This window comes from Astyanax mexicanus, chromosome 22, assembly GCF_023375975.1.
Source record: "Astyanax mexicanus isolate ESR-SI-001 chromosome 22, AstMex3_surface, whole genome shotgun sequence".
Taxonomy (NCBI): Eukaryota; Metazoa; Chordata; class Actinopteri; order Characiformes; family Acestrorhamphidae; genus Astyanax; species Astyanax mexicanus.
Genome location: NC_064429.1, coordinates 22536580 through 22559411, shown reverse-complemented (window position 1 = coordinate 22559411; position 22832 = coordinate 22536580). Strand labels below are relative to the sequence as shown.

General features: G+C 38.2%; 1 protein-coding gene across 4 annotated transcripts in view; it reads right to left on the bottom strand.

Annotated features, from left to right (window-relative positions):
- Positions 1 to 22832, bottom strand: part of adgrv1 (adhesion G protein-coupled receptor V1) — a 252872-nt gene that overhangs the window by 207966 nt on the left and 22074 nt on the right. For all 4 annotated transcript variants that reach the window (XM_049470643.1, XM_049470644.1, XM_049470645.1 and 1 more), the window contains exons 2-8: positions 19202 to 19389; positions 13806 to 13955; positions 8235 to 8330; positions 4905 to 5009; positions 4690 to 4803; positions 2459 to 3024; positions 1821 to 2091 (exon numbers count right to left, since the gene is read on the bottom strand). In XM_049470643.1, the coding sequence (XP_049326600.1) occupies positions 1821 to 2091; positions 2459 to 3024; positions 4690 to 4803; positions 4905 to 5009; positions 8235 to 8330; positions 13806 to 13955; positions 19202 to 19387 (1488 nt within the window). In that variant the 5' untranslated portion in view covers positions 19388 to 19389. The remainder of the gene's footprint in view (positions 1 to 1820; positions 2092 to 2458; positions 3025 to 4689; positions 4804 to 4904; positions 5010 to 8234; positions 8331 to 13805; positions 13956 to 19201; positions 19390 to 22832) is intronic.

The window sequence follows — 22832 nt, the reverse complement described above, 5'->3', positions numbered from 1 at the left end:
ACATGCGCTGCAAAGCTGCGCCAGATCGGTGGCAGCGAGCTACCGCATTTATGCACTGCTGCAATTTAAGGGCTATAACGTAAACAAGGGCTGGATCTACCCACTCCTTTCACACATAATCAGGACTTAAACCTGCGACAGGCCGGTTATAAACAGCAGAACACACGCACACATGCACACACACACATGCTCGCACTCTGCGCCGCACTCTTCTGGTGGCTTAATTTTCCGCCACAACCACATGAAGGGAACACCCAGGTGACACTTAATGCAAGCAGCAGCACTCTGACGTCGCTCTGCAAAAGAGCTCGGCTCAGACCACATCCTCCTGCAGTCCAGATGGGCTGCGGAGAAAGTTTCTGATCCCAGAACAGTTTCCCAAAGTCCTGTTAACGGGAAAACCGAGGCGAAACTGAATCTGGATCTGTCTGTAATCTGGACATGTTCTGCTTTTAAAAGAAGAGATGCTGACTCGCGTCTGACATGACTTCCTGCTCCCGACCAGAATCGGGCATGAACACAGTAGTTATGCACCAATACTGTGCACGATATGGGAAAAATGATTGGGACACCTGCTTATTTATGGTTTATTCTGGAATTAAGATAATTTAAACAGGGTTTATCCTGCTTTTGTTGGTAATGTAAATGTCTCTTCTTTCAGTAAAAGCACTGTAAAAAAAATCTGGTAAATTGTACAGTAAATTACATGCAAAGTAAATTACAGTTGTGAAAAAAACTGTAAAATTACAGTAATTCGGTCTGAATAGTAGTGTGTAGTCAGAACTTGAGTTCTCAATGAAATACTGTACAATTAACACTAATAAAGTACAGCTGGCCATACACTGTAAAGAATTTCACTGTAAATCAACAGTAAAATACTGGCTAAGACCACAGCTAAAAGTTACTGCATTGATTGCAGACAGCAAAGTCAAGCTTTGGTAACTTTGGTATGGTAACTTGCTCATTTAGCCTACAACACAGTGGCAAATCAAGGTAGACAATCAACAAAGGTATTCAGTTATATTGTATATAATGACTGACTATCTTAGCCCTTGTGCCCAAGACTACACACTGATGGTCAATGAGGGTTCCTTGGTCAATATGCAAATAAATTATGACGGCCATGTACACACTTGGTTGGTTTTGGGGTTTTATTGCCACTTCAGCACATATTTGGCTATTTGTGGCATACACTTGGTATTATGTTCAGACAGAGCAAAGTTGTTCAAAGGTTCTAGCATGACAAGGAAAATATTTTTTGCTACATTAATTAAATTAAATTAGGAGTTTGTGGTTAAGATGCGACAAGAACTTTCAGATCTTCCTGAGTGTGTTTTTTTTTTCAAAAAGGTATTTTATGTTCTTTTGTTGGTAGTAAGATTGTCTTATGTTTTTATAAGCAGGACAGTCAATGAGGATGTGTTTAATGGTTAGTGGGATGTTGCACAGTTGACAAGATGGTATTTCATAATTTGTTCATGTACAAAGAATTTTAGACAATGTTAGATTTAACCTTATTTTTTAGTGTGTTTTAGTTGTTTAATTTAGATAAAAAATACAATTTGTTGCTTCAAATTGTCAGTTCTCTACAAAGACTAGACAAGCTGTATGTCAATGATGAGTGCAAATTAAAGCAGCTGAATTCCTTTATTAGAAAGAGGTTCACCAAAATGTGGACATCTTATTTTAGATATCTCATTTTGTGACTGTTTTTTAATGTGTTGTCTTGTAGATCTGTCATCTAACTAAAATAATTCCACCAGATGATAAAGATCAGGAATTGACCCTAAAACTAAAACAGTAATTTTATCTCTGCCTACCCCCATTGGTTCGTCCACTTCAGCCCCTCCCAGCACAGAGCTCGGGATCAGTCTGAGAAGGAACGCCTCTGCCTCTTCAGGAAGACTATCTTGAGTGATGTTTAAAGGCAAGATGGCCGTCATCTGCCCTTCAGTAAAGCTCAGAGTTCCAAAGGCTGGGAACAGGTCAGCGGTGACCGGGGTCCGATCTGTGGAGTTACGTGTTATGGTCCAATTCACTGAAACCAGACCATGAGTTCCTCCATTTCTCACAATGGTAATGCCTTCAAACCTTCAGAGGAAAAAGGAAAAGGGTAATAAAATATGTTGCATGAATTATGATGATCTCTAAATGATTGCTGTGTAAGTAGGCTAGAAATATAAGCCAGCAACAGACATACTGATTTTTGAAGTCATTTTTGAACCACTTATGGAGAAGTGTAGGATCCAGTCAATTACAATCCCTTGGGTATGTTTTTAAACATTCCCTAAATTTCACTTATCTTCACTTAAAATGTGAATAATATGAGCACTTTAATTAATAAACAACTTATGGCCTGATCATCTGTCAAACAACACTATGGGAACAAAATATATAAAGATGAATACATGATGTTATTATACCCTTATATCATATTTAACATCTAAATCCCACTCACCTCACAGTTGTGTCTTCATTAATGGTGATTGGTTGTGTTGGAGGTGGGCTGCTGATGGACAGCACTCCGTAAGGCTTGTCGTTAGGCTCGATGGTAACCTGCACGAAGCTGGGAGACACCAGAACAGCATCACCCAGCAGAGTGTCCTCCAGAAGAAGCACCTGGAAGGACTCAGCAATTTCTGGAACTCGGTCATCAACGATGTTGAACTGCAGCACTTTCTCATGAACACCTCGAGGAAAAAGCACCGTCCTCGTAGCCTGGAGGTCCACAAAGTCCTCGGACAGCGTGGCACTGGCCGCTCCGTTCCCCGTGACTATGGCATAAGCGACAGACACTTCTCGGTCATCGGAGCCAATCAGGAGGCCATCTTCAGTTCTGCCCCGGGTTACAGTCAGATTTATGATGCCCACTGACTCAGGCACAGCCAGGGAGGGCTGGGAGAAGCGTACGGGAGCATCGTTACGAGAGATTTTAATCTGCACGGCGGTTCTGTTGGGGTTGAGTAAGGCACCTCCTGCAACTCCTGTTAACTGCACAGTGAAGATCTCATCATCTTCTGGAATCTGGGGAAGAAACATGGCGGCAAGACTCCGGTCAGTCACAGTAGTTGCTCAGATCTCATGAGATAAAATACTGGAAATATAAAGCACATGTTAAATGGGGGGAAGGGTGGGTTGTTGGTGGTTGCTGTTAGTGCTGGGCGATATGGGAAAAATCATATATCACAATATGGAATGTTTTATATCACGATAACGATATATATCATCATATACCACGTTTAAGTATGTTTTCAGTTATTCTTTAAAAAAATATAACAAAATAATATCGTTGTTTACTTTTTTCCAACTTTATTTCAAAGTGACATTAAACTCAACTTTCACAAATGTGAATTACTACCTAGTTTATGCGAAGTTACCATGCCAATACATTTCATCGTAGCCTACTTTATATATTTGCATGAATAATTGATGAAATTACTGTAGAAACGATAGGGATGATAGAAGGTAAGTAGCACGATAGACACTTTTGTATCGTCCCCACGATATTTATCGTCATATTGCACAGCACTAGTTGCTGTGGTGTTGCTAAGTGATTAGTGGACAGGCTTGTTGCAACAGGCCATGCAAACCAAGCAATTGCATGGGGCCCCGAGCTAGCCTAGGGACAACTGGTTATGAATTACTTTGTGTGCAATAAAACATAACTATGTGTACAAACTGTCAGTGTGCCTTTTATTCCAGTGCATCTTATGTATGTATTTTACCAGTCAGGTTGTAAGAAGCAATAAAGGCACTCCACTGAAGTACAGCGCTATACAGGAGTTTCAGTTTAGTTCTCCAGCACCGGGGCTGGAGTAGCATTAGCATTAGTCGCTAACTGCTATTTCCCTGTTCAGAGAGGAGTATTAGTGGCCTGTAGCCTGCTCCTAACCCCCGGCTAGCACTGCTGGAGTGGTTAGCAGCTAATGCTAATGCTCCAGCCTTAAATTTGGGAATCTAAGCTTACTGTAAATAAACGGAAATAAACAGTTTTCAGGAGAGAAATCTATGTAGATGTATGCTCTTTTAACTTTAAAAGAAAGTCTTAATTTTTAATTACAGTTTTTTTACTTAGCTTAGCTTTACTTAACTTAACTAGCTCCCCCATCACCACCCAGTGGTGAGACCTGCTGAATTAGAAATTCCTTATAGTGTCTCTTAAAATATGCCTTACAATCCAGTATAATCTTATGTAGGAAAATAGACCAGAAAATGAACGTTTATTGATAGTGCATCTTATAGAAAAATGTAAGGTAAGTGGAATTTACAGTATCTAAATATTTTTGTGATATAAAGTAAGTTTTGCACAGTATATCTGTGCCAAAGTCTCTGTGCAATGTGTGGTCCAATGTATGGCCCAGAGGTTGGGTGGGGATGATATGTGGCGGGGTCCCCAAATGCCTTAAAACAGCCCTGTTGGTGGGTGGTTGGTATGGTAGTGCTAGATTGTAGCAATCAATATGACAGCATTCATATGCCTACCGTAAGCAACCATTGTTATGCAACATTATGATTTTAACATACTAAACCCAATGTATCCAAAAGGTTCTACTACACTTTAACACTAAAGGTTCTTCTGTGTAACATTTGTACCGATTTACAAAGGCAAAGAAAAAAGGCATTTTAAAGCTTCACTGAGGTGCCATAGATCCATATGGAATGAGAGTAAATTAAGGTAGTAATGAGGACCTTATCATCCTGAATGAGCACACTGAAGACCACAACAGCTCGTCCAGGAGGAATCGTGAGGTTTCCTCTGTCAGGACTCAAATCTTCACTGGCCGGGTTCGGACCCCCAGAGATCTGCCAGTTTAAAAACACAATTACGTCACATTATTAAATTAAAAATAGTGAAGAATAGAGACATTAAAGAGAATTCCAATTCCAGAATTACCAATCCTCACCTCGAAATTCACAGTTACTGTTCCATAAGTTCCCTTTTCTCTGATGAGAGTTAGAGGCACATACTGGTTTCTGCCCTTCGGCTCCTCCACAGTGATCAGGGTGGTCTGCAGAAACATACAGAGCAGCATTTTGTCATTTAAAGTCATTCTATTCTGAATAATGATACTTTCTCATAGATCACTGAAGTCATAATGTGCTATTGTAGTCCTTGTTATGCAAATATTTGACATATATCACATTTTGTGGTGAATATACAGTATATATTACCAGTCCATTATCAAGACTGTGAAGGAACACATATGGAATCATGTAGTAACTTAAAAGTGATAAAAACAAAAATACTCTGTAAAGCATTTAGGTGGGTTCTTATCTGAAATGCTGTTAACTTTCTGTTTTTGAGGTTCTGGTAACTCCGAGGAAGTTATCCAGTGCAACAGAGGAAACTCTTGGTCTTCCTTTCCTGGTGTGGTGCTGATGAGTGCCAGTTTCATCATAATGTTAAAGTATTTATTTTTTTTATTTTATATTTACTTAGTTGTCATAATATGGATTAGAACATTATTCACTTTATACCAATTCTATCTCTTCAAAACTTCACAACTGATGCTTTCAAACACTCTAGACAATGTCAGCACAGCTGTTAACTGAAAGCCATTTCTGGTGACTCTACCTCATAATGCTGAGACTAAGAAAAAGCCATGAATTTGAAAAAATATAAAATATAAAACATATGCTGGTTTATTTAACATTTTCTTGGTTTACTAATTAATTCCATATGTTTTTCTTCATAGTTTGGATGATTTTTTTCAATATAAATGTCCAAACTTTTGACTGGTACTGTACATCAATAAAAAAAAAGCCTATTTTTGATAGTAAATAAAATAGATATGTGTGTGTTGTATAAACATGGCTCCACTGTAAAGAATTCTGTTATTCTGTCATTTTCACAATTTCTTCAGTTTTGATTCACTTGTCAGTTCATTAATTCACTAATTCTAATAAGATCTTGATTGCAGTAATAGAGGGGGGGGGTCTCCTCTGTAGCTGTAGGTGGGGCGTCTCCGTTCCCATAACCACATCCAAACTTCCATTGACAAGATAATCCATTCAGTAAAGGGCTCATGTGTGTATTTTTACTCACCCTAGCAACCCAGCAGCCTCTGCAGACTCCCACCTGAGAGACCCCTCGGTAGAGGCATTCTAACCCCCCACCATCCCACCAGCCTCATTTCCTCCCTCTCCCTCCCCTCGCTGTTTAATTGCCCTTCAATAAACATGTAGAAATAACTGTGGACAGCAGTCGCTGGGGCAACTCTCTCAGCTGTACCCCAGAGCTGATGTCTTTCTGCAGCCGCAGTGTGTGTTACTGTGCAGGGGTTGGGGGGGTGGGGTGGGTTGGGGACTGGTCAAAAGTTTGGGGACACCTTACCCTTTTTTAATACGTATATTCTGAGCATAGGATATTAGCGCTGTCGTATTAAACATGTTAACGCATGTGAATAGAAAAAGAAAAAGATAAAAACTTAAAAAAAAAATCACGCTAATTGAACTTTTTTGCGTTAAGTTGATTTCCGATTGTTGATATATTTTGATTTATAGAATAAAATTGAATATAATATTTTTATTTGTCATCATACCAAGTATAACGAGATTAAGATGCAAATCTCTCCAGTGTCATAAACAATAAAAAAGATACAATAAAAGATAACAATAACACACAACAAGCAAGATACAAATAGTGAGAAATTGCACACAATAAAATAAAATAAAAAAAATGAAAAAATTTAAATTTAATTAATATATTGCACAATCCCAAGTTGTATAAAAATAGATGTTTTAAAAAGTCCTATATGGTGCTATTTAGTGCTCGTACTGTGGTGGGATAAAAGCTATTTTTTTATCTACTTGACTGTAACAACTCAAAACATGGTGCACAGGGTGGGATTTGTTCATAACAGTTTTTTATGTTGAAATATATATATATAAATGAAATATAATAATAATATATAGAAATGAAATATAAAACCGAGCACTGAGCAGCTTGATTTAGGGTGTGTCAGTGTGTCTTTGCTATAATAATAGTGGGAAAAGTACACCTTGCACACCTCGAAAGCATGTAAAAGGCATGTACTAATTCTCTTTCTAATTCTGTTTTGTTGTTGATGTAAATACATTTGTGTTTGCTGCATTACCAGATGTGTGTGTGTGTGTAAAGAGCAGGATGTAGGCGCGCTAAGAGAGCAGGATAGGAATGATCGTCGGACTGATGACTGTTGTCAGGGTTTTAGTCAGTCTGTTGACAAGATATGTAGCAATACGTCTTAAATACACCTAAAAACACCTAATTTCCAGAGCACCACACCAATCAATGTAAAAAAATTGCATTGCAACGATAGGGCCCAAAGTGGTTAAGATTGCTATTATTTCTTTGTGAGGTGTTATCTTGTTAGTGAGGCTGAACACTGGCTGAACCTTTGAGCTCATGGCAAGGCAACATATATGATCAGAGTTTGAGTGAGGCCCGATATAGTTGGTGCCAGATGAATGGAATATTCTATTTCCAAACTTGTGCAGGTAATTAACATTCGACCCACAGTGTCAGATGTGTAGTGCAGTGCGTACTAATGATTGTGACCGGTGGTGTCTGGCAAGAACTGTCCATGTGAACAGACAAGCATGTTGAACACTATTGAAATATTATTTATAAATCAAATAAAAAGGTTTTATTTACTTTAAATCGGCAACAAAACAGATTTATGGTCTACTTTTCTCCACAATTTAGCTATGCCATTTTTTCCACCCACCTATTACTAGTGATGCCACAACACCAGGAGGGTGAAGACTAGCACATGCCTCCTCCAATACATCAAACTCAGCCACCGCCTCTTTTCAAACTACTGCTGATGCAGAGTTAGCGAGTAGCATCACAGCGCACTCAAAGCAAAGCGCAGCGACTCAGTTTCTAGTAGTAATGAGGGGAGAGAGTGCCATCTACCCACCTAGAGAGAGCAAGGCCAATTGTGCTCTCTCAGGGCTCCGGCAGCTGATGGCAAGCTGCATAACCAGGATTCGAACCAGCAATCTCCCGATCATAGTGCAAGCGCTTTAGACCACAGGACCACTGATTGCTCCCTATTGTCTAGTTTTAATTATAAATTCAGTAGTTTTCTCTGCTTAAACACTGTAATAGCGCTGATAATGTCATCCATATTAAAGTAGACAGATTTGCTTTTATGTTACTGCAAATTAAACCAAACTAAATCTGCTAAATCTGAACAGCGGCCAAAGAAATCACAAAAAAAACTACATAACAGTAATCAGTGTCTTACTGAGTTGAAGGATATGATTCCAAAGGCATTGTCGTTGGACAGGATGGTGATGGTGGCTGTGTTTGGGGTCCCCACAGTCACGCCATTAGACGAGCGCTGAAAAACACAGACATGAATGCGTGAAACTGTGCCAGCTGTCAAACCATCAGAGCCATGATATAATAACATGCTTTCAGACATCGAAAAACATGATTTATTAACAAACATGACACATGAAACATGATTTAATGAGACACTGCTTTAGCTTTGCCTTTTTTGTATGTGTAATTTGCTGTCATAATAACACATCACATCACTGAGATACTATTTTTATCCTTTATTTATTATGCTGTTTTGCTCAGTGTGTGTTTACTGGTGGTTGCTGTTACTGAGTTTGGGCTGATGGGTAATTATTAATCATAAACTGTTTAAAAAACGACATTCAGCATTACATTCTTGAAATAAAAATTTAAACCATTAATAATACAGTAAAATGACAATATGTTTGATCTTTAATCGTAATCAAGTTTTTTATTAATTATCATATTTAGGGTGATACATTGGGTAATATTTAATGTTCTATTCCCCAGCACTTCTGTGAGTATAATACAGTTTAAAAACTGTTTATAAATAAATAATAAAATAAAATAAAGAGATAGAGAAATACAATGCATAGAGAAAAGAAGAGTGATTCATGTCACATAAAAAACTTGCATCTCCATTAGAGGTAGATAAGCTCTGATCCTGGGTTTCTGTTAATCTGCAGTTTCTTAGGCTTGTTGGTAACTCTGATGAACGTATCCTGTGCAAAGATAATTCTTGGTCTGCCTTTCCTTGGGTGATCCTGATGAGGGCCAGTTTCATCATAGTTCCATAAGTTTTTTCTTTTCTTTAAAGTTTGAATGCCAGTGTAGAAGGTTTTAAAATAACGAAAAAAAACTTTGACTGGTACTATACAGTACTTCTTTTTTTAAGATTTTCTTATTTTCAAAGAAAAAAACAGATGAAACAGCTCTGGGAAAAAAAGAAACCACCTAAAAATGATGAGTTTCTTTGAGTTTTCTTCTTTTACCAAATTAAAAACATCTAGAATGTAATCAAGAAAAAGATGGATGATCACAAGCCATCAAGCCAAACTGAACCGCTTGAATATTTGCACCAGGAGTGCAGGCATAAAGTTATTCAAAAGCAGTGTGTAAGACTGGTGGAGGAGAACATGCTAAGATGCATGAAAACTGTGATTAAAAAACAGGATTATTCCTCCAAATGTTGATTTCTGAACTCTTAAAACTTTATGAATATAAACTTGTTTTCTTTGCATTATTTGAGGTCTGAAAGCTCTTTCAAAAGTCTGAAAACTGCATCTTTTTTTGTTATTTCGGCCATTTCTCATTTTCTGCAAACAAATGCTCGAAATGACAATATTTTATGTGGAATTTGGGAGAAATGTTGTCTGTAGTTTATAGAATAAAACAACAATGTTCATTTTACTCAAATATATACCTATAAATAGCAAAATCAAAGAAACTGATTCACAAACTGAAGTGGTCTCTTATTTTTTCATAGCTGTACATTTTAAACTAGTTAGAAGAACAAATCTCCAAAGTTTCCAGATTTCTCCAGCATGAATTAAAAATCATTAAGTACTGATTAATTAAATCAATAAATCTATACTGGATACTGTATAACTGCTATTAATATTATTATCCTCCCAAGAGGAGAGCTTGTTCATTCTAGTTTCCACAGGTACCAAAACTCTGGGACGGTATTACAGGACAAATTACACCTGGATACAGAAGAACAGAGAACAGATGTGTGGTTTTGTGTGTGTGTGTGTGTGTGTGTGACAGAGACAGAGAAACAGTGAAGAAGAAGAAGAATAAAGAGGAGTAAATCCTCCAGAGAGGAGAACAGATAATAACGGGCTCTGAGCTTAACCCCCGTGCGGACCCTGTGTTCAGCCCCTCATTCACTCGGGCTTTTAGCAGCTGTAACAGAGCTTTCTTTCAGCCTCTTTCAGGCGCTGAGCTCTTGTTGCAGCGGTCACTCAAACACAGAACACACACGCTCAATCAGCTCCTGCTGCCGGCCGTGACTGAGGCCCGGCTCAACCCCAACACCACTCACCCCCCCCCCAACCCCCCCCACCTGACAGACGGACCAGAGAAAAGAGCTGGACAATATTATACATGCTCCTAAAACATATTTTTATCTAATTTATAACTGTTCACAATGTGTGAATACAGATTTTGACTCATTTTCATGAGAAAGATTTCCCTAATAAATGCAACCCCTCAGAAATTGAGAGAGAAGATATAGAGAGATAAAAAGGAGAAAGAAGAAGGTAGAGGAGAGAATTAAACTAATTAACAAATAAAGACAAAGGGCTAAATTTTAGGAATCTGTCAATTCTGCATCACACAGCTGGATTTTGACACGTGTCGGTTTGTTTTTGGTATCGTATAGGTATCGTACATATTGCATAGCTTGAAATGCGCTAAAGGCGTGTACTAATTCTCTTAATTAATCATTACAGTACATTACATTTGGCAGACGCGTTTGTCCAAATATACTATTGATACTAAAAGATACTATTGACACTAAAAACAATAAAGGATATCTCCATGTAATAAATATGTGGAAATAAAGCTCAGCAACAGTGTTAAAGGATAAATGAATAGTGATGAGTTAATTTCTATCTTTTCTCTAAAATATACATAACTATTGAGTGTCCAAAAGTTATGAAATAAAACCAAAAGAGCAGAGCTGTCAGATAACATTCTGAACCAATCACTTCCAGATAGCAAGTCCATGCTGATGGTGCCAGTAGACCTTTGCCTCTTCAAGTGCCTCTCCTCTGTCCTCTCTATGCCAGCCTGAGGCTCATTTGTCAACAGCAGACAAGCTGACCAAGAAGCTGACACCTAACATCATTAATCAAACCCTGACAGCAGCTGATGGCACTATGGTGACCAGGGGCCTCGGCCCAGACACACCAGAACCTTGATTTAAGGCTAAAGATGACACGGTTCCATATGTTTCGTAGAAGTTCATGATTGAAGTTTACAACACCACTGCCAACAAACTTGATGATGGCTGTTTGAAATGTTGAACGGCCATTCGGCTTTGTGCAGTGTGCAGTGGAGGCTGGAGTCAAGCAGTCAACGTTCTCTCACCAAGAGGAACACTGCAACAGTAGCCTCAGAGAGCCTTTTTAATAGGGCAGTGGGCAAAGGTCAAGACCCAGACGTGTTCCTAAACTCAAACACTATTGTAACAATGCGGGCAAAGACGTGAAACTAGACTGTTGACGGGATGTAAGATAGCAAAGAGCATCACAGCACAGATGTTCCTGATTTTAATTCAGGCATCTTTAGGCAATTTATCAACGATGCACAGTGTATCTTGATTTAGGGGGTGTCAGCATGTCTTTGCTATCGTAACAATGGAAAAAGTACACCTAGTATGGCCTCAAAACTTAAATTAATTATGTTTTAGTTATGTTTTGGGTGTCTGCTGACATCTGTCTAGGTTGTTTTCAGTCAGTGGCACAACTTTTTTTTTTTTTTTTGCCAAGATAGCAATACGCCAAACTTAAACCCACTTCATTTACAGACCACCACGCCCATCTGAGTAGTTTTATTTACCAGCATTGTTGCTATTTAAACAACACAGGAGGATAGAGATGAGCTTTCACCAGGAGGAACACTAGCCAACAGTAGCCTCTGAAAGCCTTTTTATAGGTCAGTGGGGAAAGCACCTTTACACCCTCTTGTGGCAAGACCCAGACAAGTTTTGGGATAATTTTTTTTTATGTGACTACAGATGAAACTTCTTAGGTACTTTCTTATCTTCTTCAGCTTAGTTCTCCACCAGTGCTTCTCTTATAGTGTCTCCCTTTGCATAAGTTCTCTTTAATCCTATGGTCAGGAGAGTGTGTGCTTGTCACAGTGGCTTTCCGCTCACAAAGGTGACTCTTAATGCACTCTTGCCGCTGCAGTGGGCCGGCCTAAGCCTGAAAAAGGGTCTACAGAAGACATCAAAGGGCACGCCAGGGCTTAGGAGGCCTTTGGCCGGGGCTGAAAAGCTGAGGAGCGCTTGCAGTCACCGCCATCAAGCCCGTATTTTCTGAAGAACTGCCGACGGGTTCTTCTGTTTGGGACAAGAGCACAAGTGCTCGGAGGGGAGATAGCTCAGAGGTTTGAGGGGGTGGTCCAAAAAAAATAAAATAGGATGAAAAAAAAGAAAACACAAACATATGTGTACCAATCTAAAGAAAGAAATGATCCATATTGCAGACCTCCCATGAAGAGCAATGGCAACCACAGCTGACAGTGCTTCATTTTACACTGTCAGTTCATCTTCAGCCCTTTAGAAGTCATTCTCATACCTCATTTAGTAGATCTGAAAGTAATTACATGATTAATTACACAATTATAGCAATTAGACATTATAGCTGATATCCATTCTATATGGATAGTTATGGGTAACAATTTCTATTTTGTCTGAACTTCAAGACAATGCAGCATAACATGACAAAAGATGATTGTAATGTTTTAATTTTTCCTTCAAACAATTTAAAGATATACAGCATATATTTAGACCACTTCAGTTTCTAAATCAGTTTCTCTGATTTTGCTATTTATGTTTATGTTTATGTTTGAGTAAAATGAACATTGTTTTTTTTATTCTATAAACTACAGACAACATTTCTTGCAAATTCAAAATAAAAATATTGTCATTCAGAGATTTGATGCAATTTATTCAGTCTGAAAAAAAAATATTCCCTTAGGGGCTCTAGGAAAACTTAATTATTCTTTACTATTTGGGCACCTATTTTAACCTATATACACAACATTAAATTTATAAAACTCCTCCCCATTTTTTTATTTCCCTTTTTCCTTATTTGTTTGTTATTAATTTATTTTATTTTTATTAACTTTTTATTATTATTATTATTGAAATAAGATGCTATGGTGGGGCATGGTGGGGTGGGGTGGGGCATGAAGGGTGGGATAGGACCTGTCAAGGGGTACTTTATGTAGGATTACATTACATTACATTACATTACATTAAATTTGGGAGAAGCGACTTACAAAGGGAGGTAAATAGGTGGGTGGAGTATAATCATGGGAAAGGGACTTTTTAAGTATTTAATTGTGACTACTTTGTAATTTGTATTGTTATACATTTCCAGAATAAAAATGACTATATAAAAATATATAAATATTGTCATTTAGAGCATTTATTTGCAGAAAACAAGAAATGGCTGAAATAACAAAAAAAGAGTTTTCAGACCTTAGATAATGCAAAGAATACACAGTTTTCATGGAACTTGGCATGTTCTCCTCCATCAGTCTTACACACTGCTTTTGAATAACTTTATGCCACTCCTGGTGCAAAAATTCAAGCAGTTCAGCTTGGTTTGATAGCTTGTGATCATCCATCTTCCTCTTATATATAAACCAGAGGTTTTCAATTTACTAAAATCACAGAAACTTAACATTTTTAAATATGTATTTTTTACAGAGCTGTATACAAGAAGAAGCACTATGCAGACCTACAGTATGTACAGTAATGCTCAGATATTACCTGGAGTCGGAGGTTGAACGTGAAGGTCTCGTCAGCCTCGGGTAGGTCATCGTCTTTGACGGCGATGAAGATGGTTTTGCTGGTCTCGGAGGACAGGAGGAAAGCAGCTGCGGTGGTGGCCTCAAAGTCTCCAGTGTCCTCACCCTGCAGCTGCATCACCACAAACCACACTTTAACTACTGTCACATCCTATTTCATCAAAGATCCATTCATTATTGCACATCCAGGCTTTCAGTAAGCAGATACAAGCAGCGCGGGTAAACAGATCAGACACCAATCAACACAGTAACAGAAACAGGCTGTAAATAAATGAATACAGACACATATTGAACAGACAAACATCTGACACATTTTACTGAATGTTTTGTATGCTTTTCCATGTCTTTAAGACTGTTTGATCTAAAGCAGGGGTGTCCAAACTACGGCCCGTGGGCCATTTGCGGCCCGTTTCCTTTTTTGGAGCGGCCACTGAGGTATTTTAGAAATAGAATGAAAGTTGGCCCGCTGTTAAGCAGGTTTTTATAAGAGGGTGCGCATTTCTAGCATGGAAAAAAAGGGAAAAAGAGTCTAAAAGCGGAGAGGGTGCGCATTTTTAGAGCAGAAAATCGGGCCAAAGAGACTAAAAGCGGAGAGGGTGCGCATTTCTAGCGCAGAAAAATGGGCCAAAGAGTCTAAAAGCGGAGAGAGTGCGCATTTCTAGCGCAGACAAAACGGGCCAAAGAGTCTAAAAGCGGAGAGAGTGCGCATTTCTAGCGCAGACAAAACGGGCCAAAGAGTCTAAAAGCGGAGAGAGTGCGCATTTCTAGCGCGGAAAAACGGGGCAAAGAGTCTAAAAGCGGAGAGGGTGCGCATTTCTAGCGCAGACAAAACGGGCCAAAGAGTCTAAAAGTGGAGAGGGTGCGCATTTCTAGCGCAGAAAAACGGCCAAAAAGTCTAAAAGTTGCCGTAATTAAGGAGTTTAATACTAAGAGACATCATGAAATTAAACATCAATTTGAAAAATCTTTGTTTACACAACACTGTCAAAGATAAAGATAGTAAGTCAAGTAAAATGGTGTGTAAATAAAATAATCAGGAAAAAAGTATTATTTAAAGTGGTATATTTCATTATTTGTTTTATTACAGAGTGTGGCCCATGACTTCAAATATATTTCTCCTTTTGGCCCCCAACAAAAAAAGTTTGGACACCCCTGAGCCTATTCCAGAGATCCTAGTCGACCTGAGACTGACATTGCCTAGAGAGCATAGTCGAACTTGAGGGATGACACTGTGTGGTGTTTTAAACTGAAATCAGGCAGATTTTTCTCACTAAATCTCAGACTTCATTTTCTAAGTTTCCAAACTCTCTCTGCTGAATCTTCTTCCTCTTGCTATCTCTGGTTGTCTTTCTCAATGTTATATAGCCCAAAGCTGCATTCAAAATAGCGAAATTATTATTATATCTGGTACCGCTTTAAAGTAAGACTGCCTTTATAAAGGGTTTATGAATGGTTTACAATTGGTTTAATAATGATTACTAATTGGGCTGTAAATGGCTTAAAAAATAATAAAAGAAATAATCAGTTATAACACATACATAGAGAGGGCAACAATACAAACGGCTGTGGGTTCACTATTTGGCAAACAACAGGTCTTTGTTGCCCTTTCTATGTATGTGTTATAACTGATTATTAATGATTTATAAGGCATTTACAACCTAATTAGTAACAATTAATAAACTAATTGTAAACCATTTATAAACCCTTTATAAAGGTAGTCTTATTTTAAAGTGGTACCTTATTACTTATTTATTATTTATTACCATTCCGGCATAAACGTGTTGTGTTTCAGACTCAGCAGCAGTCCAAGTCTAGTTTGCGCTTCAAATTCAGACCCATGAGAATTTTAAACCCCTTTATTGGGAAGAAGAAACCATTCTGAAAATCAGGTAAATGTTGTCGTTGTCCAATGAAAAACAAGTATCTCCAAAACAGCAACTTTACAGGAGAGAGAAAAAAAAAACTTCTAAACTTTCAATGGAAGTCAATGTAATAAAAGTTTATTTCAGGTCATTTTGAAGTATTTCTATTGGTCCGTTCATAAGAAATTCTGGCACAGTGTATGGGGACAGTTTATCTGTTCAAACTGTTAGAATTGTAGTAAACTAAAAATCAACAGAAATAGAGATATTTGTTTTTCATTGGACAACAACGATATGCTGCAATCCCAGACCTCAACAGAGCAGAAAATGCTTCAATTGTTCTCTGGAGAATTTAAAGTTACTCTCCTGAAAATATGTTTTTAAAAAGCTAAACCATAAAATTTTACTTTTATCAAAAAATGTAAATTTAAAGCATGACTTCAAATTTCACCTGATTTAATACAAATGTTATATGAGGTTCTAATTCATATTTAGAACAATTGAATTTAATTTAACTGAATTACATAGTAAACAGTAAAAAAAAAAATAGTTTGTTCTCCACGATCGCCTGATCTAAACCTGATCAACTGAGATGGTGATTTGAGGTGATTTTATTACATTTACAATTTAAGAAATCATAAAAAGAAAACTTTTTTGAAAACATTGAATGAGAAGAGGTGTGTCCAAATTTTGACACACTTTTGGTACTGTAAAACAATAAAGAGTCATTGAAGCTTCTATTAAATATGTTTTCTGATTTTTCCTGATGTAAAATAAAGAAAAATGAATTCTCAATTATCTCTCTCTTAAATTAAAACGAAAGCAAAGTAGAGCCAGCATCTTTCTGTAATAAAACTGAATGTTAACAATAAATAAAATCATGTAGATCAATAAGAGCATGTTGAATAAATCTGTAAATTTATGTTTTACAGTTTTGATTATGAGAATTTTAGTCTTAAGTGTACAAAACAGTAAAAACATCTATTGAAAAAGTTGTTGTGTCCAACATTTTGACATATACTTTACCATAATATTGATTTAGAATCATATTTAATGATCTATAAATGTTCACAATATTTTATTAAGGCAAACCACATTAGAGTGATTTATGTTTTTTAATGTGTGACCCTCACAATAGCTCCAGACTAAAACCGCAAACAGAGTACGGGAAATCCGCTGCCACTCCCGCACTTCCTCTGTATACAACAGACCCGTCCGAATGACAATTACCCATCGTTACCCCTCGCATTCATGCCACCCACTGAAAGCCACAACAAAAAAGCTCATAGATCTTCCCTTCACACCACCGTGGGGGTCGTCTGATTGAAGTGCTACACTGCAACACGTAGCGTGACAGTTAGCGCTGTCTGCTGAGCAGTAGGCAGTGCTAGCCCGCTACGCTAATCGTGCGCAGATGTGCGCGGCGATGAGTTAGCGATTTCCGAGCGGCCAGATGTTTGAGTGTGGAGATCCACCCTCCAGTTAGGGCACATCTGGTTAACACAGTTGAACACAGTGATGCTGGGTGATGTCTTACATCAAGCTGGAGGCTAATTGTGAGAACTTGTGTGAGAGTCACGTCAACAAATTCAGTCTCTAAACAAAGAGCTGCTGTACAGATTGGGTTTATGTATGTCAGTATGTCAATTTGTCAACAGTATTAACAAAGTTTATGTTTGTAGATAGAGCTGGGCAATAAGCTAAGCTGAGTAAAAATATAAAAAAGTGTTTTTTTAATGATAATTTAATTTATTAAAGGTCTCATTCCATCTTTTTTTCATTAATTTTTGTGAGCTGTTTTTTGTGAAAAAGTGCTCAGGTGTTTCTAATTAGCCCTGCTTTAGATCACTGAATTACTGGTCTCTGAAGAAAGACACAATTTGCCCACCCCCTTCCTACGAACCCCCCATTCTACTCCGACTTTCCTGATCAACTTGTTTTTCTGAGGATTTTCTTTTTCTCACTAGCTACTTTAGACAAAAGAAGCTGAGAAACAGTTTCATATGCAGCATCCATATACAACTCAAGAGAGACCTATACTATTTCACAAAGAACAAACCTTTAAATCTATCCAAACCAACTTGGCTCTATGTGACAAAGTGTTTGCCCTCGAAACCAAATACAATTTTGGTGCATCTCCAAAAATTAGTATATCATTCCAATATCATTGAAAACCATCACTGATCATCAGTAAATTTTACATTTCTTTTGGAAATCAAGGAGAGCAGAGTCTGGAGGAAGAGTGGAGAGACACACAGTCCAAACTGCTTGAGGTCTAGTGTGAAGTTTCTACAATCAGTGAGGGTTTGGAGAGACATGTCATCTGCTGGTGTTGGTCCACTGTGTTAAAAATCTTACAGCACTTCATGCTTCCTTCTGCTGACAACTTTTATGAAGATGTGGATTTTATTTTCCAGCAGGACTTGGCACACTGCCCACACTGCCAAAAGTACCAATTGGACTTATATAATATTCTGATTTTCTGCTACACTGATTTATGCGTTTTTATTGATAAAATAATAAAATAAACACTTAATAACTATATGATAAATGAGTTTCACATTTTAAACTGTATTACTAAAATACAGTAACTTGTCAATGATATTCTATTTTTTTTAGTTGCACCTGTAACTTGGTTGTGCCTCCTTTTGGTAGCAACAACTACAATCAAGCATTAGAGAAAATTGTCAATGAGTCTTTCACATCTCTGTGGAGGAATTCTGGTTCACTCATCTTTGCCGAATTTATTTTAATTCAGCCACATCGGAAGGTTTTTAAGCATAAACATCATGTTTAAGGTCATGCCACAGCATCTTAATCAGACTTTAGCTTTTTTTTCTTTTTTTTTAAGCCATTCAGAGGTGGACCTGCTGGTGTGCTTTGGATCATTGTCCTGCTGCAGAACCCAAGTACGCCTGAGCTTAAGTTTACAAGCTGGTTGACAGACAGTCTTCTTCAGGATTTTTTTTAGGATTTACGGCAAGTTGTCCAGGCCCTGAAGCAGAAAAACAGCCGCTGACCATTACACTTCCACCACCATGTTTGACTTTCAGTATAGTATCCTTTTTCAGATGTAACGAAAAAGGATACTATACTTTGTATCGTCAGTCCACAGAATAAAGTCCTAAAGTCCTGGGGATCATCAATATGTATGTAGTCAAATGTAAGATGGACCTACAGGTCTCAAAGTAATCAGACCTGGTCGTGGTTATTAAATTAAATTCCGCTTTCCATAAATTGTGGTTAATCACAGTTAATTCCTGGGGAGGGCAATTCATTTTTACCTAGGGCCATGTTGGTTTGGATTGCTTTTTTTCCCCTTAATAAATGAAATTATCATTTAAAAACTGCTTTTTCTATTTACTCACATTATCTTCTCTGATATTAAAGTCTGTTTGATAATCTGAACAATGTAATTTTCAAATAAACTGAAATGCACCAAAGTAAATGGTACCCTATGAGCACATCATCAACAAGAGGCATGTGAAATGCTTACCAGCACAAGAGCGGTGACGTTGATGGGGTCTCCCACCCTCTCCACCACCAGCCTCACTATTGCTCTGCTACTCTCATTCACCACGAACTCTGTCTGCCCCTGGAACCTCAGCTCCGCCGACTCTGGCCTGGCACTGGGGATCAGGAGCACCAGGAGCAAGCCAGCTAGAGCCAGGAGCCCTGGCATTCCTGCAGAGACAAAAACAAACAGAAACAGAGTTTAGACTGAGAGCCGTGTGACCCACCAAGCTCATGAGAACAAACTAGCATCAATGGGGTTGACCAATGATCTTCTTTCATCAGCTAGTCTGTAAATATCCTACAAGCTCCTGTGCCTGTCAATGTCTTAATTTTTGTACTTAACAGCTTCAATAACAGCTTCAAAATTAAGGCAATTCTCCACTAATATGTCATAAAGAGAATGGTGTCACTTGTGAAAACTGTAAAGCATAATATAGTAGAATATAATATGTAATATAATATTCTACTACAAAAGACATTCTTCTTCCAGTTCCAGTGATGTTTTCTTATCTCTCAGCTTGTCCAGAAAAGCAAGTGTAAAGCATGTCCCTTAGGGGTGGCTCAAAACACAAAATACACATCTAGACTGTAGAGACAGCCTAGGAGAAAGAAATTCTATTTTTTACCAATACTGAATATTATTAATTTAAAAACATTGGACGGATCCAGTAGCAAATGTCCTTTGGAACACCCCTAAAATGGTTCTTTATAAAAATCAATTGGTTCTATATAAAGATCACAACAGCTTGGCAATACTGCTCTAAAAGGACTGAACAAGCTATGTGCATGTATTTGCACATTTGTGTCAGCAATAGGCACATCTGAATTTGACACTGAATGAGTTCATCAAAGGTGTTAAAAGTAAAAGTCCAGGTTCAAAAAGTAAAAATCCTGGGCGGCTCTACTTTCTGGACTTGGACTACCCACATCTGTGTAAGTAATTAGGTTTACGTAGGATCTCCGGTGGAGTTTGCGTTTTACAGAGACTCTAAGACTTGTTCAGTGGCTGAAATGCACTTAGCAGGGCATTACACATGTTGTAAAGTAACATATGACATTGCAAAGACTGGTATTAGTGTAAAAATGTCTTTGTTTTAAAACTCTTCTAACTGTTGTCTGTCTTGCTGCCTCACAATGCGGTTAGCCAATCAGAGGTAATAAAAAATAAGGTAATTCCAAAATTTGAAAATCGTTTATCCCCGTCCACTCCTCCACCAGACTTTAGCAGCTTTTTACCGGATCACCGCAGCACTTCAAAATATATAAAAAAAAACAGCTCACATGGCATCCATTCATACTAGAGACCACAAATGAATGAAAATCGATTGAATGAGAGTTTTAAGGGCTCTGTAACATTTATGCGAATAAGCTGTTGCTGATTATGCCATGTTTTAGATGATCAAGAGTGTTTACCACACTAGCAGTACTGTTAGGGTTAAACTCCGCTAGATGGTGAAACACAGACAAGCTAGTCCATGCTTAGCTGTGGTAGAATCACAAAACAGTAGGTACAGGTCCCTCCTTCAGACAAAGTCTGTCGGAGGTGCTCAACCAGCAGACTGAAATAATTTCGGTCAAATAATTTAACTGATCTAGTGGGTGGATTGAAGGGTCAGGGATGGTGCCAGGGTGATTCTATTCAAATTCGTCATATTTATAAAATTTGAATGAAAGAAAAGTTTGCATATCATCCAGTCAGTGGGACAGTGGAATCTAATAACATAGTACAATACTGCTATCTGTCTAGTGGGCGCAGAATAAACTCAACACTAAATTAAACACTGTCTGACACCAATCTTTACATGTAAACTACTAATAAAGAACAATAAATTCTGTGTTTCTTAAAGTCGATACAGTATTGTCAGACAGAGTATCGTGATACTTCAATATATCAATATTTTCTTCTGTCCATAATAAAAAATAAAGTCTGAACTTCCAACAGAAATGACAGTATATACAGATTTTCCTACCATAAACTAAATAGTGATTCTATTTACAGTATATTACAGTATAACTTGAGAAACGGCAATTATGGTGCAAAGCATCTGTCAGTGCAGAAATAGCGTGTCATAAATCAACAGGTCTAATGTGTGCGACTAAATGTAGTTTTAAATATTTAACAGTGGAGAAGTTTAGGCACAGTTTTGGAACTCATACTCATATTCATACAGTGCTGTGCATCATACAGTTGCTGACACAGAGCTGGAGTGTTTAAACCATCATGTCCAGAGTCTCACAGACTGATCCTAATGGATTCTGAGCTCCATCAAGCATTAAGGGAAGATCTGGTCATAGCTGGGCTCACGTCAAGGCCTCCTTCGCCGGGCTTTCTGATGCCACTGCTGTTTGAAGATGAGCTGCAGATTGTGGACAGTGGTTAGTGTGTTTACTGCTTTGTGAAGAGGATGCTGATAGCTCCCTGATGTGCCAGTGAGTGTTTTAAGTGTGTGTGTTTGCATGTTTTATAGTACAGCAGGCCGTCCCCTCTCATTTAAACCGTTTGAATTTGCTAGCCTATGAGCAGTTGTCATGGCTAACAAAACAAACAGCGTATGGGCGTGTCCGTGCCCATTTGTGGGCATCCCTTTGGTCATGCTCTCCGTTTGGTACAGATGACCACATCGTGTGTCCTTCTCCCTTTTCTCCGCATCATTCTTTTTTTTTGCGGATTTTTTTTGCGGATATTTGCACTAAATTACAGGGTTGAGAAATACACAGCATGAAGTCATTTTTGTTTTCTTTCTTAATTATTATTTTTTACACCAGAAGGGAGATTGCTTAGGAAAGTTGGAAGCCTGGAAAGATCCACTTCTTCATATGTTCCATTTCTGGTGGATCATTTAGGGTATTTTGGGCCGCCAGGGTGTTCGGAGCAGAGGGGGCTTCATCAATCAAGGTGCCACACTAGATTAGAGTAAAGTTCTTTTCTGTAGCGTCAGGCTGAGCCCGGGAGATTGTGGAGGACTTTTATTGTATAAGTGAATGTAGGAACAGCAGCCGTAAGCATGGAAAGGATTTACTGATAATTTATCGCAATATGGTGTGTGTGTATATGTGTGTGTGTGTGTGTACATTTGTGTAAGAGAGAAAAAGCAAGTCAGTGACTGAAAAGATGGAGAGGAACATGTGGTGATTACATATTATAACCATTTTATTTTAAAGCTCCTTTCAATAGATATTTTGTAATAATTTGACTTCTAATTTCCTATTTCCCTATTTACAAGGCCAATTACAAAACCCACATATTAGGATTACCCCTATCACTACTGATGCCCCAATACCAGGAGGGTACTTGTGAAGTCAGACCCCGCCTCTCTGATGCAGCATTACTGAGTAGCATCACAGTGCACTCGGAAGAAAGCGGAGCGACTCGGTTCAGATACATCAGCTCACAGATGCCTTGTGCTGATCCACATCACCCTTTGGAGGGATGAGGGAAAAGAGCACCATCTACCAGCCCATAGCAAGAGCAAAGCAAACTGTGCTTTCTCAGGGCTCTGGCAGCTGATGGCAAGCTACATGAACAGGATTCGAACCGGCAATCTCCTAATCATAGTGGTACCATTATTAAGGGTATTTTCATAGCTAAAGGTTCATGTGTTAAGTACATT